General features: G+C 67.9%; 1 protein-coding gene across 4 annotated transcripts; it reads right to left on the minus strand.

Annotated features, from left to right (window-relative positions):
- Positions 1 to 1,355: 1,355 nt before the first annotated feature.
- On the minus strand, positions 1,356 to 10,880 carry GIGYF1 (GRB10 interacting GYF protein 1). 4 transcript variants are annotated; one of them, XM_055134308.1, is made up of 29 exons: positions 10,735 to 10,880; positions 8,292 to 8,386; positions 7,428 to 7,608; positions 7,057 to 7,173; positions 6,917 to 6,984; positions 6,696 to 6,804; positions 6,478 to 6,604; positions 6,313 to 6,408; positions 6,131 to 6,242; positions 5,944 to 6,052; positions 5,821 to 5,861; positions 5,551 to 5,721; positions 5,219 to 5,469; positions 5,013 to 5,121; positions 4,608 to 4,778; positions 4,374 to 4,474; positions 4,110 to 4,281; positions 3,856 to 4,022; positions 3,669 to 3,769; positions 3,485 to 3,595; positions 3,303 to 3,403; positions 3,151 to 3,233; positions 2,959 to 3,072; positions 2,676 to 2,867; positions 2,346 to 2,530; positions 2,109 to 2,269; positions 1,822 to 1,985; positions 1,624 to 1,753; positions 1,356 to 1,548 (listed from the first exon to the last, which is right to left on the minus strand). In XM_055134308.1, exons 6-29 carry the CDS (start codon positions 6,728 to 6,730, stop codon positions 1,496 to 1,498), a joined length of 3,057 nt encoding a protein of 1,018 aa, XP_054990283.1. In that variant the 5' UTR covers positions 6,731 to 6,804; positions 6,917 to 6,984; positions 7,057 to 7,173; positions 7,428 to 7,608; positions 8,292 to 8,386; positions 10,735 to 10,880; the 3' UTR covers positions 1,356 to 1,495. The 4 variants fall into 4 exon arrangements, with proteins under 4 accessions (XP_054990283.1, XP_054990281.1, XP_054990282.1 ...); XM_055134306.1 differs by having other exon boundaries at positions 2,346 to 2,527; positions 5,551 to 5,861; XM_055134307.1 differs by having other exon boundaries at positions 1,624 to 1,750; positions 5,551 to 5,861.
- Positions 10,881 to 12,473: the final 1,593 nt, after the last annotated feature.

Genomic DNA, 12,473 nt, shown 5'->3' on the forward strand with positions numbered 1-12,473 from the left:
AGGAAGGGGGGCTGGGGGCCAGCAGCAGCAAGACATTCCCCCCCTGGCCCATCACCCCCTTATTGCTTTAGAGAGAAAATTGTCTTTTCACGGACACTAACACTGTTGAGACCAGGAGAGGCAGGTGGAGGGCCCCCTCCACCCCGAGGCCAGCTTGATCCCCCAAATACTGACCCAGTTGCCACTTTGGTGCAAAAATTAAAAAAAAAAATCTCTCTGGGGATGAAGGGAAGGAATGGGGGCCGTCCCCGCTTCCCAGGGCCAGGAGGAGGGTACATTCACGGAGGGCCGCAGCAGCAGAGCCCAGGGGCCTGCCCAAGGCTGCGCTCAGATGAGGTGGAGGGAGTTTGGGGGGCCCAGGCAGGGAACCGGCAGAAATGCAGGGGGATGGGCTGGGCGGAGGTCAGGGGCGACTTGAGGACGGAGAGGGCCGCCCGCTGCCGCCCGGCCCAGCACTGCTGCAGCCCCCCCGGTGAGCAGGGCGGTGGGGGCCTGGGCATCCATTTGGTCAATGGAGGAGTCTGGAGTCACGTGACCTGCACCCTGCACCCCCGCAGCGGCAGGTGGGGGCTCCTGTTCCGACAGACCCTCCCCGCCCCTGCACGGGAGCTCCAGTCTGGAAGGGTGCAGTGTGGGCGCCCCCACCCCGAGGAGCCGCCGCGCCCCCAGCTAGGTTGATGGAACGCAGCGGGGGCGCGGAGCCCTAAGAATACATTCATGTGGCAAGGCAGGGGTCTGGGGCATCCAGCTTCCCCCCCAGACCGACCCCCGTGGCAGCGGTGAGGAGGGGGCCTTCTGTGGCCGCAGAGGGGAGGCCAGCCCCGCCGGCCCCACTGGGGGAGCCGCTAGTGCAACTTCCCCCCAAAGCAGCAGAGCCCAGGGGCTCCTGTAGCCCCCCCCCACCTCGACACCTGCCAGTCACAGCAAGACAGGGGCTGTTCACAGCGGGGCCGGCCGGTGGGCAGGGGGCCTTGCTGTGCAAACTGCTGGCACCCCAGCTTCCAGTTACCCCAACGGCCCACCTGCACACCTGTGGGGCAGGGAGGGTGGTGCATCGGGGCCGCGCCCCACTGCCCCCCACAGTGTCCTGCGCTCTGTCTCCTCACCTTTATTTTTTTCATTATTTTTCTTTTTTTCTTAAAAAACAGAAAAAGTCAAAAAAAAAAAAACAAAAAACAAAAAAGAAAAATCCCTCTGTGGGCCTTGCATGGTCACCCCACTACCCCCAGAGGGGGCGGGCGCTCGGAACCGAGCTGTAAAGATTTCCCATCTCCTAACGTTTCTTCGATGTTTAACATAAAAAATTTTAAAAAAAGGAAAACCCCTCCCCCCTCTATAAAGTGCCTCGTGGTGGGTGAGTTAAGGTGCGTCTGTGGTTTGTAACAAGTGCTGGGGACCGGCCCCGCGTCCCCGGCACTCCGAGGGCGCCTGCGGGCAGGCCCGAGTCCTCGCGCAGGGCCCCTCCCCGCACAGCCCAGCTGGTGGGTCGGGCCGCTCAGTAGTCGTCCACGCTCTCGATCTCACCCGAAGGTCCGTGCAGGGAGTACCCTGGGAACGGGAGGGCGGTTGCAACGTCGCCCCCACCGGGCCAGGCGCCCCTGCACCACCCCTCCCCCCACTCACCCAGGATACTGGGGTCCGAGTGCAGCATGAGCGCCCGCCGCTTGGCCTTGCTGCCCTCACCGGGGCCGAGTTTGGTGCTGTGGTTGGTCGGAAAGGCCGTCTGCAGGGGGCCACTGCTCAGCCAGGCCTCCTGCCAGGGCACAGGCACTCAGGAGGGCTGGGGGTGGGGGGGGCCTTGGGGGGTGGGCAGGGACCCACCTGCTGCTGCTGCCGCTGCTGGCTGGCTTTCTGCTTGGCCCTCCGCTCCAGGAACTGTTTGGCAAATTCTTTGGCTTCCAGCGTGTCCCCCAGGCAGGAACGGATGTAGTCATGGACGTCATAGGGGGACTCCACCTCCTTGAGGATCGCCACAGCCATGGGCACTGTGGGCATGCGGGCGCAGTCAGGGCCCACGGGGAGCCAGCCACAGGCCGCCTGCCCCGCCCCGCTATACTGTCCAGGCCGTCCAGGCCGCGCCCCCTGCCCCTGCCCTGCCCCTGCCATACCGTCCAGGCTGCCCGTGGCGCTCAGCGTGTGCAGCATCTGCTCGCACCACTGCGTGAAGCCGTCCTGCGGCCGGGGGATGCCCTGCAGCAGCTTCAGCAGCTTCTCCTCCTCCTCCGTCTTCTTGCGCACGGGCCGGCCCGAGAGGTGGCTGTAGGAGTCGCTGAGGGGACAGCGGGTGTGGGTGTCCGCACCCCACTGCGGGACCGGCCCCTGCCCACAGCGCCCGTCACACCCACCTGAGGGAGGGGCTGCTCCAGCTGTTCTTCAGGCCCAGGCCGCGCGCCAGGCCCCCGCCGCCGCTCTTGACCGTGTCCTCCCAGAGCCCCAGGCCGCCGCCTCCACTCTTGTCAGGCCCGCCCCACAGCGGCCCGGTCTCAGACACCCACTGGTTCAGGGGGGCGGTGCCCAGGCCCCCGAGCTGCTACAAATGGCAGGGCGTCAGGCTGGCTCCCACAGGGACACCCCCAAACCTAAGGACGCTCGGTGGAAGAGGCGTGTCTAAGGGGCAGCAGCCTGGGCCCAGCTGAGACACCCCTCCCCCCCCACTGGAGGGTCCTCCTGCTCACCGCGCGGTGGTTGGGGGCCGGGGCCCGTGTGGGCTCCCGGGCTGGGGGCTGCTTGTGTTCCAGAAGCGTCTTCATCGACAGGCCCTGCTTGGTGAGACCAGCCCAGAGCGGGGGCGGCGAGCTGGGCGCTGGGGGCACGGGGGCCGCCTGCTGCTGCTGCAGCAGCTTCAGCAGGAGCTCCTGCTGCCGCACCTGCACCCCAAGATGGAGGCAGTGAGGTGGGCTGCACCCCCAAGCCATGATGTCCCCGGGCCCTCAATGCCCCCAGGCCCGCGACACCCACCTGCTTGCGCCGGAGCAGATCCTCCTCCTGCTGCTGCCGCCGTTTCTCCTCACGCCGCTTCCGCTCCTCCTCCTCCCGCTTGACCCTGAGCTCCACCTCCCGGCGCTCCTGGAACTGCCCAGGCCACAGGCTGGACTCAGGCCCCAACCCCGGCCCAGCCCCCCTCCACACCTGTCCCTGAAGGGTACTGACTTTGAGCTGCAGCTGGAGCTGCTCCAGAATTGGACCCTGAGTCGAAGAGTTAACTGGTATGTCCCAAAGACTGGCCTCGCCACCTGCGGGAGCAGAGGCAGCTGCTGGAGGGGCTCCCGGGGGCCCCTGCAGCCCGGCTGGGCGACACCCACCTGACTGCGGCGAGGCTGAGGTATGTAAGTCCCAGAGGGGGCTGGAATCCGGCACCGACAGGGAGCGGTTCATGCTCGGGAGCAGGTTCTGGTCCCCGGCTCTGAGGAGATGCCCTGAAGCTTAGCACCCACTGTTTCAGGCCTGGGGGGTCTCCCCGCCCGGCCCCGTCCCGAGGGCCCACCTGGGGGGTTTGAGCGCCTGGAGCTGCTGCAGGAAGGCAGCCACCTGTGGGGGAGGCGTCAGGTCCCCCAGAGGCGCCTTCTCCCGGAGCCCGCACTGCGGGAGCTGGCGGCTGCGGAGACAGGTGTTGGGGGGCCGGCCACAGAAGCAGTGTCCCCCGCCCCCAGCGGCCTCAGGGTTCCTACCTGCTGACCAGCTGCAGGAACTGCTGGTGCTGCAGCTGCTGGTACAAGGCGGCCGTGGCCAGCTCCTGCTGCTTCTTCAGCCGCTCTTGGTCCAGGTTGCCCTGGGGGGTCCGGCACACCCCAGGGTTCTGCCCAGTCCACCCTGCACCCCCTCCCCACCCCTCCTCCCCCAGGGCGGGCTGCTCACCAGCAGGGGGGGCGGCGAAGGTCCTGGGGCAAAGGGCACGCGGCCCCACATCTTGATCACCTCGCCCAGGGGCTGGAAGCCCTCGTCACAGCCGCGCTTCACCAGCAGGGCCATGGAGAAGTAGCCGGCCTGGAACCACTCGGCCATCTCCTGGGTGGTGAAGGGGCCTGCGCCGGTGGGGACGGGGGCTGCAGTCAGAGACGCCGCAGCCCAGCAAGGAGACGGTGCCGAGAGCATCCCCCTCCCACAGGTACCTTGGATCTCCCCCTGCGGGTCCTTGTAGAACCACTTCCGGGCCGCGCCGTGGCTGAGGGGCAGGGCAGTGGCGGCCGCCGAGTGGCGCAGGCCCTGGGCCTGCATGGCGGCCGTGAACTGCTCCTCCTCCAGGGAGCTGTCCTGAAGAGAGGCCACCAGCTTCTCCGCCTCCTGCGGACAGGGCGGGTCAGGGGCACAGGTCAGAAGGAGAGCCATGTCCCCCCCGTGGCCCAGGGTCTGGTCTGGGCTCCCCCAGGCCCTACCTGCTGCAGATGCTTCAAGCCTTCGTCATCTTCCAGGTCTCCAGGGGGACCCGGGGGTGAACCCACTCCAGGGCTCAGCTGTACTCGCCTTGAATCGTCTCCTACGAGCAACAGGAAGAAGGTGGACCCGGGTGCAGAGACGAGGAACACGGCGCCCCACCACCCTCACTGCAAGCTCGAACCCCAGCGGCCCGAGAAAGCCACCGTCCCGCCAGGCCCGGGAACAGGTCCCACCTTCGGCCGTTGGCATGTCCTTCTCCACAGCGTCATCACCTTCCCCAGGGGCCCCCCAGAGTGGGCCTAAGGCAGGCAGTGGGGATGGTGAGCGGGGCTGTTCCTCCTGCGACGGCAGCGGGCTCAGTGCCTTTCCCCTTGCGGGAGAGGAGTCCCGAGCGGGTTCCAGCCCTGCAGTGCGGGGACACCTTCAGTGCGCACCCTCCGTCTGGGCCCCGCACACCCTCTCTGGGCCTACACTTGGCTGCTCTGCATGTGTCTCCTCTGTCCTTCTGCCCACCAGCCCAAGGCCCCAGGCTGTGTTCTAGTACATTCCAAGGCTGGCTCATTATGGCACCTCCCACCAGCTCCTCTCAGCATCAGAGCGCGGGGGAAGGACACCCCCCAGCCTCTGCCGCGGCTCACCTGCCTCAGCCCCCTCGTCCTCCAGCCCCTCCGAGGGCTCCTCCTCCTCCTCCTCCAGCCCCTGGAAGTCCAGCTCCTGCTCCTCGGGAATGGGCTCCTTGGGGCCCTTCTGCAGGGGGGCAGGGTGGGCCGGGAGGTGCGGGTCAAGGGACTGTCAGGCAAGAGCGACAGGACCCAGTGGGGTGACCCCACCCCACCCCTGGCACCTTGAGAGGCAGGAAGGCCCCAGAGGCGTCGAAGGTGCCCATCTCCTCATCCCCGTCATCCAGACACCACTCGGGGAGCCCGTCCTTGTCGTCCTCGAAGCCGTCGGCCCCCCGGCACCTCCGTGGGTGGGCGCCCCCCCCACCCCGCCCCTCCTCGTCGCCGCAGCCCCCTCGGTCCCCTCGCAGGTCGAAGTCGAACTTGCGACGCCGGTCCCCGTGTTCCCGCCAGCCAGCAGAGCGCGGACCACCCTCTGGACGGGAAAAGGGGGAAGGAGAACAGGCCCGGGATTGGCCGTGCCGCCCACGGAGCCCTCCCTGCACCCCCTGCTCACCAGGGCTGGCCGAGCGCCAGCGGTCAGCGTCGCGCCGGGGCGTGGCCCCTAGCCGCCAGCGGCCCTCATCGTCGGCGTCCTGCTCGTCGCGGAGGGAGCGCCAGTTCTCGCTGTCGGAGCGCGCGTGCTCCTTCCGCGGGCCCGCCCCGCTCTCCTCAAAGCCGGACCGAGCTGCACAGGGGGGCACCATCAGCAGGGACGAGGGGGGCCTGTCCCCCATGCCCCAGCCCCGCTGACCTACACCCCTCGAGGGCCCTTCTCGGCTCCTACCTCCTTCCCTCCGCGTCGACTTCTCAAACCTTCTCTCGCCTCTGCAGGAAGGAAGCGGTGGGTCAGAGGTCAGCTCCGTGGCTGCCGGCCCCGACATGCTGCCCCACCCATGCCCCGGCCGACCTGTCATCCCAGCTCTGGCTGCGCTGGATCTCCCGGGGGTTCCTGCCAAAGGCCCCCTCGCCCTCCTCGATGCTCCTCTGCAGGAAGCAGCTGTCCCCGCGGCCACGGCCTGGGAAACGGGAGATACCCTTGGGTCCAGCCGGGCCCGGGCCCCACCCAGCCACCCGCCACACCCTCCCCCTGCTACCTCGGCTCCGGGCGCTGGCCCTGCCCCGGGGGGTGCTGCCCATCGGGGGCCCGGCCCCCTTGCCCATCAGCCTCAGCACAGCCACGCTGTTCACCGACAGGGAGAAGTTCCTCTGCGGAGGGAGGGGGCGTGAGCGATCGCCCACCCGCACCCCAGCCCCCGCCCCTTGGAACACGCCCCACCTGCTCCTCCTCTGTCAGGGGCTCAAGCGCCAGAGGCCGCAGCGGCTCCTCCTGCAGCACCGCAGAGAACTCCTTGTCCTGCAGCTCCTCGGGGACCTGGGCGGGAGTTAGCACAAGGCCCCCCACCCCACCCCGCCAGCCCAGCCGCCCGCCGCCCGCGCCCACCTTGTTCTCCTTGACATAGAGGGCCAGCATCTCCTCCCGGCCGTAGCGGTAGTCGGCCAGCTTGTACTTGGGCATGGCAGGGGACGGTGGCGGCGAGGCCACGCTGCCGCCAGAGAGGACCCGCAGCCTGCAGGGAAGGCATGAGGGGAGAGGGTCGCTGAGACCCTGCCGGGGTCCCCAGTCCCCGTCCTTCCTGCCCCCAGACCCACCAGACTCACCACTCAGGCCCGAAGTTGAGGGTCTCGGCTGCCATCGTGGAACTGGGCGCGTCCTGGGGGCCGGAGGGGCTGAGCAGAGGAGGGGGCCTGGCGTCCACGCAGCAAACACCTGTGCCGACAAGGGGACACTGGGCCATGGAGACGGGGCACCCAGAGAACTGCCACCGGGGCCTGCGTCCGGCAGGGGGCTGGGGGGGCCACATGGTCCACGCGGGACTCACCTATGCCAGCCAACTGGCCACGCCCACCATGAGCCGCCCAGAGGCGAGAGCACAGCACAGGACGCCACCTGCGGGAAGGAGCCCCACTCTGAGCGGCCCCCCAGGCTGCAGGGCCCCCCCGCTCCCACCCCCAGACTCACTCGCAGCCGGGGCCACAAGCAGGAGGCCGATGCCCACGGAACCAGGGTCTCCAAGCACCCAGGTGTCGGTCTGACCACTGCGGAGCCTGGCAGGGACCTTCACATCTGGGGACGATCCTTCACAGGCAGTGAGAGAACGAAGGGGGGGTCAGCGGGTCCCCCCGCTCCGCCCCCCACAGCACCCCGCTCTGCAAATTCCCCAGGGGAAGGAACTGGCTCAGCACGGCAGCTCCGGGCTGCACAAAGCTGGGGACAGGGTGCAGAGTGGGACACTGACCTGGGCTGGTGAGGGCCAGCCCACCCGGTCACTGTGTCCGGCAGCAGGAAGCGCAGGACGCGAGCGAGGGAGGACGGGCCGGGAAGGCGCTCACCATGAACCAGAGGGCGACGCGGTCTGTCCCCTATGGAGCACTGGACGGGGCTCTCAGGGGGCAGCTCATCCCTGGCGGCTGTGAGCGGAGGGCAGGCCGGGGGAGCTCGAGGCTTCCCGCGCGCTGGGGGAGGCCTGGCCGGAGCCTTCTACATGCCCATGCGCACCGGGACTCCACAGCTCTGGAAGGAAGGACGAGGATGCAGGCCCGGCGAGCCAGGCAAGGGGCGTGAGCGCACAGCGCAGAGGCTGGCAGCCCCCACACGACATGCCAGACATGGGTCCACTGAGGCTCTTTGGGGCCAGCAGTGGGGTGCATCGCTGTCCCCCTGCGGCCCCCATCAAGGGCCCCTGGGTGCCAAATGAAAAGGGCCTTCACAGCCCCGGGCCGATTCCTCTGCTTGGAGTGATCCAGATTCAAACAGGGGCCCAGGGGGTACCCTGGGAGACAGGGCTTTGCTGGGCCCACCTGGGGCATGAGCCTTGTGCCACAGAACCCTCGGCTTTAACCAAAACCACCAAGTGGCTCCGGATCACGTTCCGCCACCAGTAAATTATCTCCTGAAGACCCGTCGCTGGGGGTTGTGAGGAAGGACAACATTGGGGTGCCCGCCGCACACTTTGCCAACCACAGTTCGGACCTCGGCACCCTGCATGGCGTCACTGCCAGGGGTCACTCCTGAGCACAGAGCCAGGAACAAACAGCTCCTGAGCCGGGTGTGGCCCAACGCCCCCCAAGAGACCTTTGGGGAGGTGCTCTCTCAACTTCCGTCCCCCCTCCAAAGCAACTGCGCTGACCCTCCTCCCATCCACTCCTCAAGGGCCCCCATCTTGCAGGCCCCCAAAGGCCGCCGTGGAGACTCACCCTCCCAGAGGGCCGAGGCCACTGTCCTCGGAGCTGCGCGCTGCGGCCAGTACCTCCCGGGCGGGCTGTGACCAATCCTCGGGGCAGCAGAGCCACTGCACAACCAAAGGCCAGGCAGTCAGGGCGTGGCCCTCCTGGGGGACACCCCGGCTTGCACGGCAGCTGGAGACAGGCAAACCTCCAAGCACCAAGGCGCGCCAGGGGCTGGAGCCGTAGGCCACACAGAGGCCACGCCAGGTCCCCGTACCCCACACCAGCACTGAGACTGGTCCACAGGCCCCCTCCAAGCCCATGGCCACGCTGGCCAGCTGCTGGCAGGGACGGCCACCAGTGTGGGGCATGGCAGGAGCTGCGGTCGACCTCAGTGGGGGAGCGGCTGGGGCTGGACCGTGCCACACTGGGGGTGTTTGCCCAGAGTACAGGAGAGGAACAGAGACCCCGGCTGAAGGGAACCCCTCCAGAACCCACAAAAACCCCAACTCGGGGCTGGAGGGCCCCCCGACACATGAGCCACACGACAGCCACTCTGACCTGGCCATCAGGCCTCCACCCTCCACGCCCACGCTGGGCCCCTTCCTGAGACGAGCTGAGACCAAGCGGGGCGGCACAGGCCACGACTCTGGGGACTCCCGCACTGGTTCCTCTGCCCACTTGCCAGCTGAGAGGAGCCCACCCCGCTCCCGGATGCCCCCCCAGCTGGAAAGGCCTCTCAGGTGGGCAGCAGCAGGCCCAAGGCGCACAGAGGAAACATTTTCTCCTCCTTTCACCACCAAAACTAGGCCCAATTTGGAGCAACCTGCCTTCTGACGAAGAGGTCCCCAGAACAGGGGCCCAGCCCCAGACTCCCCAACATCGGAGCAACTGGCCAGCCCCCAGCCCACACCTCCTCCTCACGATGCTGGAACTCACAGGCTTGATTTGTTTTTGCTTTATGGCCGCACCCGGCAGTGTTCAGGGCTTACTCCTGGCCCTGCACTCAGGAATCAGTCCTGGCGGTGCTCGTGGCCCATCTGGGGTGCCTGGGATTGCACCCTGGTTGGCCATGTGCAAAGCAAACGCCCACTCCTCTCCAAACAAACCCATGGGAACTCAGAGGCTTTAAGTAGGGTGCAAGGCTGCCCGCCTCCGAGCTGGTCAGCTACCAAGTGGACCCGCTGGCCTGCCGGCAGGACAGATGATGCTTTTGCAAAGCGCTTGCACACTTGTCCTCACCCTCTGGCCCAGTCCTGAGCGGGAGCTGCAACAAGGCGGCTGCAGCTGTTGGGACTGGTAACGGAGACCCCCAAACACTGTCAGAAGCCTAGACGGGCTCCTCACAGACCCGGGGTTCCAAAGAGAGCCTCATTTCAGAAGCCTAGACAGGGGCACATAAGCAACAAGACCCCCCTCCTGATGCAGGGGCAAGCAGACTTGGTGATTTCTCCTCCAAAAAACAGTTTCAACCCCTCACCCCCCTACACCCTCAAGTGGGGGCTAGTCCTACCCCCCAAACTCCTGCAGACATACAAGCGAGGATGAGTCGGGGCCCCTTCTCCCAGCAGCACGATTCAGAAACACAGCGGGGAAAACCCGGGAGGGGGGCGTGGGGGGTCACCAGAGGGCTGAGAACACGGTCCTCCCTGGGTCACTGGACGTGAACTTCCCCAGGTCCCTCCAGACTGGGGTTTAATAAGAAAGAAAAGTGGGGCCAGAGAGGGGGTTGCGAGGGGCGAGGGCTCCAGGGAGCAACTTTCCCAGACCAGCTGCAAAAAGGGGGAGGTGGAGAGGCGAAGGGCCCGGGCCGGGGTCTGGGGGGGAGGGCAGAAGCCAAAGCCCCGCGCCTGAGGCGGGTGAGCCAGGGGGCGACGGGGCAGCGACGGACAGCGGGGCAGCCGCCTGCAGGCCGTGGACGCGCTCGGTAGTGGGAGTGGGGGGGGCGCTTCGAGGGAGCCTGACACAGCGGGGCGGCAGCCCAGGCGCGACCCCCGGGGAGCCCCTCCCTGAGCTGCGCGGCCAGTACCGGGGCGGGGGACGGGGGTGGACGACAGGCCGGGGCCGGCGGGGCCGAATCCGGGGCTCGGCCAAGTTTGAACTTGGCCCCCGCGCGGCCGACGTCTGCAGGGCCGGGCGGCCGGGATGCTGGGGGCGGCGGGGCGAGCGCGGGGTCCCGGGGCTGGGCCGGCGCCGGGGGCGGCTCGCGGGGCGGCTGCCCGGGGCAGCGGCTGCCCGGCGCCCTCGGAAGGGCCGCGGCCGGCGGGGATCGGCTGGCGGGCGGGGGTCCCCGGCGGGGGCTGCGGCCGTTGCTTGGACGCGGGGCCGGCCGGCCGGGCCTCGAGGACGTCGTGCCCTTCAGGGGGGCGCGGGCCGGGGGGCGCGGGCGGCGCGGCGGCGGCGGCGGCGGCGCGGCGGGGCGCGGGCGGCGCGGGGCGGGCGCGCGGGCGCGGGGCGGGCGCGGGGCGCTTACCGCGGGGCGCGGGCCGGGCGCGGGTCCGGGCGCGGGGCGCGGGCCGGGGGCAGCTCCCGCGGCGGCCGCTGCCTCTGTTTGTGTTTGTACCAAGATGGCTGCCCGCCTCGCACCACGTGACGCGCCCGGCCGCCCCCTCCCGCGCCGCGCCCGGCCGCCGGGGTCCCCGCGCCGCGCGCCCCGCCGCCGCCGCCTCCGGGAAGCCCACCTCGGGCGGACGAGGCCGCGGACCCGGCCCGGGCGCTCGTCGTGCGGGGGCCGGGACGCGCGGGGCCGGGGACGCCCGGCGGCCCTCGCGGGGCGCCCCCCTCCGCGCCCCCCGCCCCCGGCACACGCCCCCCGGGGAGCCGCCGTTTCCCGCGGGCCCCGGCCCGGGCCGCGGGGCGGCGCCTCCCGGAGCGTCAGCGGCCGGGTTCGAGGGGGGCGTCTCCGCCGCCCCCCGCGCGGCGCCCGAGGAAGGGAGTCGGGAGTGGGAAAGCGTGTGCGCGCACACCCCTCCTTTGTTTCTGCTTCTCCTTCTCCGGGCCTTTCCAGGGCGACGTCTCCCGGCTGCCAACTTGGGGGTGTGTTTTCTCCGCTTTCTCGGGGAGTCTTCCCCGAAGCGCGCGCTGCCCCCCGTTCCCCGGGGGCCTCTGGACGAACACGGAGTCACGGTCCCCTCAAAGGCGGTGCGGCTTGGAACCTGGCCCGCGTGCTGAGCCCCGGCGGAGACCCTTTGTTCCCGGTGGAGCGCCCCCACGCCAGCCCCCCACACGCCCCGGACCCCCGCTCGGCGCCCCGTCCCTGGGCTTCCGCGCACTTGGAGGTTGGGCGCCTGGTTTTCACATCCCTCGACTCTCCCTTCCTCGGGAGCCCTGGGTTCGGCAGGCAGGCTGCTCGCCCAGACAGGGAGGTGCAGTATTTATTGTGCTCCAGCAGGATTTTGATCATCATCTCTCGCCTGCGTCGCAGTCCGGAAGCCTTTAACACGAAGGTTGGCACAGGGCAGTGACACCACCAACACCGGGGCTTCCTTGTCCCCTGGCGGGCCAAAATTCCCACCAGGAACATTGTCTGACTGTCCCCACCGATGCCAGCCTGGGTCAGGATTCTTCCCTGAAGTTCTTAAACTGATGATCCCTCTTTGTTTCTTACCCATGAGAGCGCATCATTTTTGTTGATAACTTCTTGTTTTGTTGGGCTTTGTTTGGGAGTCAGACCTGGTGATGCACATAGGTTACTCCTGACTCTGCACTCAGGAATCACTCCTGGCCCTAGCGGTGCTCAGGGGACCAAACGGGATGCTGGGGATGGAACCCGGGTCAGCCTTGAGCCCACAAGCGCCCTCCGCACTATACTCCCAGCCTCCTTGCTAACTTCTTTATGTTATGTCTGCAGTGGTTGGCATCAGCCACCTGCAGCCTTGCCTCAAGTGAGCAAGGTCTCAGCCTGTTTTAATGATTTAATGTTTTAGCAAGCCTGAGGACATTGAGTCCCGGTAGAGATACGGGTATGGGGACCGGGGGCCACCTGGCAGTTGTTCAAGCTGGGAGGAAGCACCAGGCAAAAGTGACCCCTGAGTACCACCAGGTGTGGCCCGCAAACAAAAAATCAAGTGATGCTTCTTTTGAACTTGCCAGCTGGAAAGCATATCTGAAGAGTCCCACCTTGTAGATGCAGCATGTGGGATAAATCAGGCTGCAATCCAAGCAGGATACAATAACTTCCCAGCATCAGCCTGTGACCCTAAATATTGTTGC

The sequence above is a fragment of the Sorex araneus genome, chromosome 4 (assembly GCF_027595985.1).
Source record: "Sorex araneus isolate mSorAra2 chromosome 4, mSorAra2.pri, whole genome shotgun sequence".
In the NCBI taxonomy this organism is placed as follows: domain Eukaryota; kingdom Metazoa; phylum Chordata; class Mammalia; order Eulipotyphla; family Soricidae; genus Sorex; species Sorex araneus.

Excerpts from the sequence above, each read along its gene's own strand:
- GIGYF1 (XM_055134305.1), bottom strand. The coding sequence starts at position 6,730 with ATGGCAGCCGAGACCCTCAACTTCGGGCCTGAGTG. Across the intron at positions 3,596-3,668 it reads TTCCTGCAGCTGGTCAGCAG|CCGCCAGCTCCCGCAGTGCG; the intron begins GTAGGAACCCTG and ends CTGTCTCCGCAG. Across the intron at positions 3,234-3,302 it reads CTCAGCCTCGCCGCAGTCAG|GTGGCGAGGCCAGTCTTTGG; the intron begins GTGGGTGTCGCC and ends CTGCTCCCGCAG.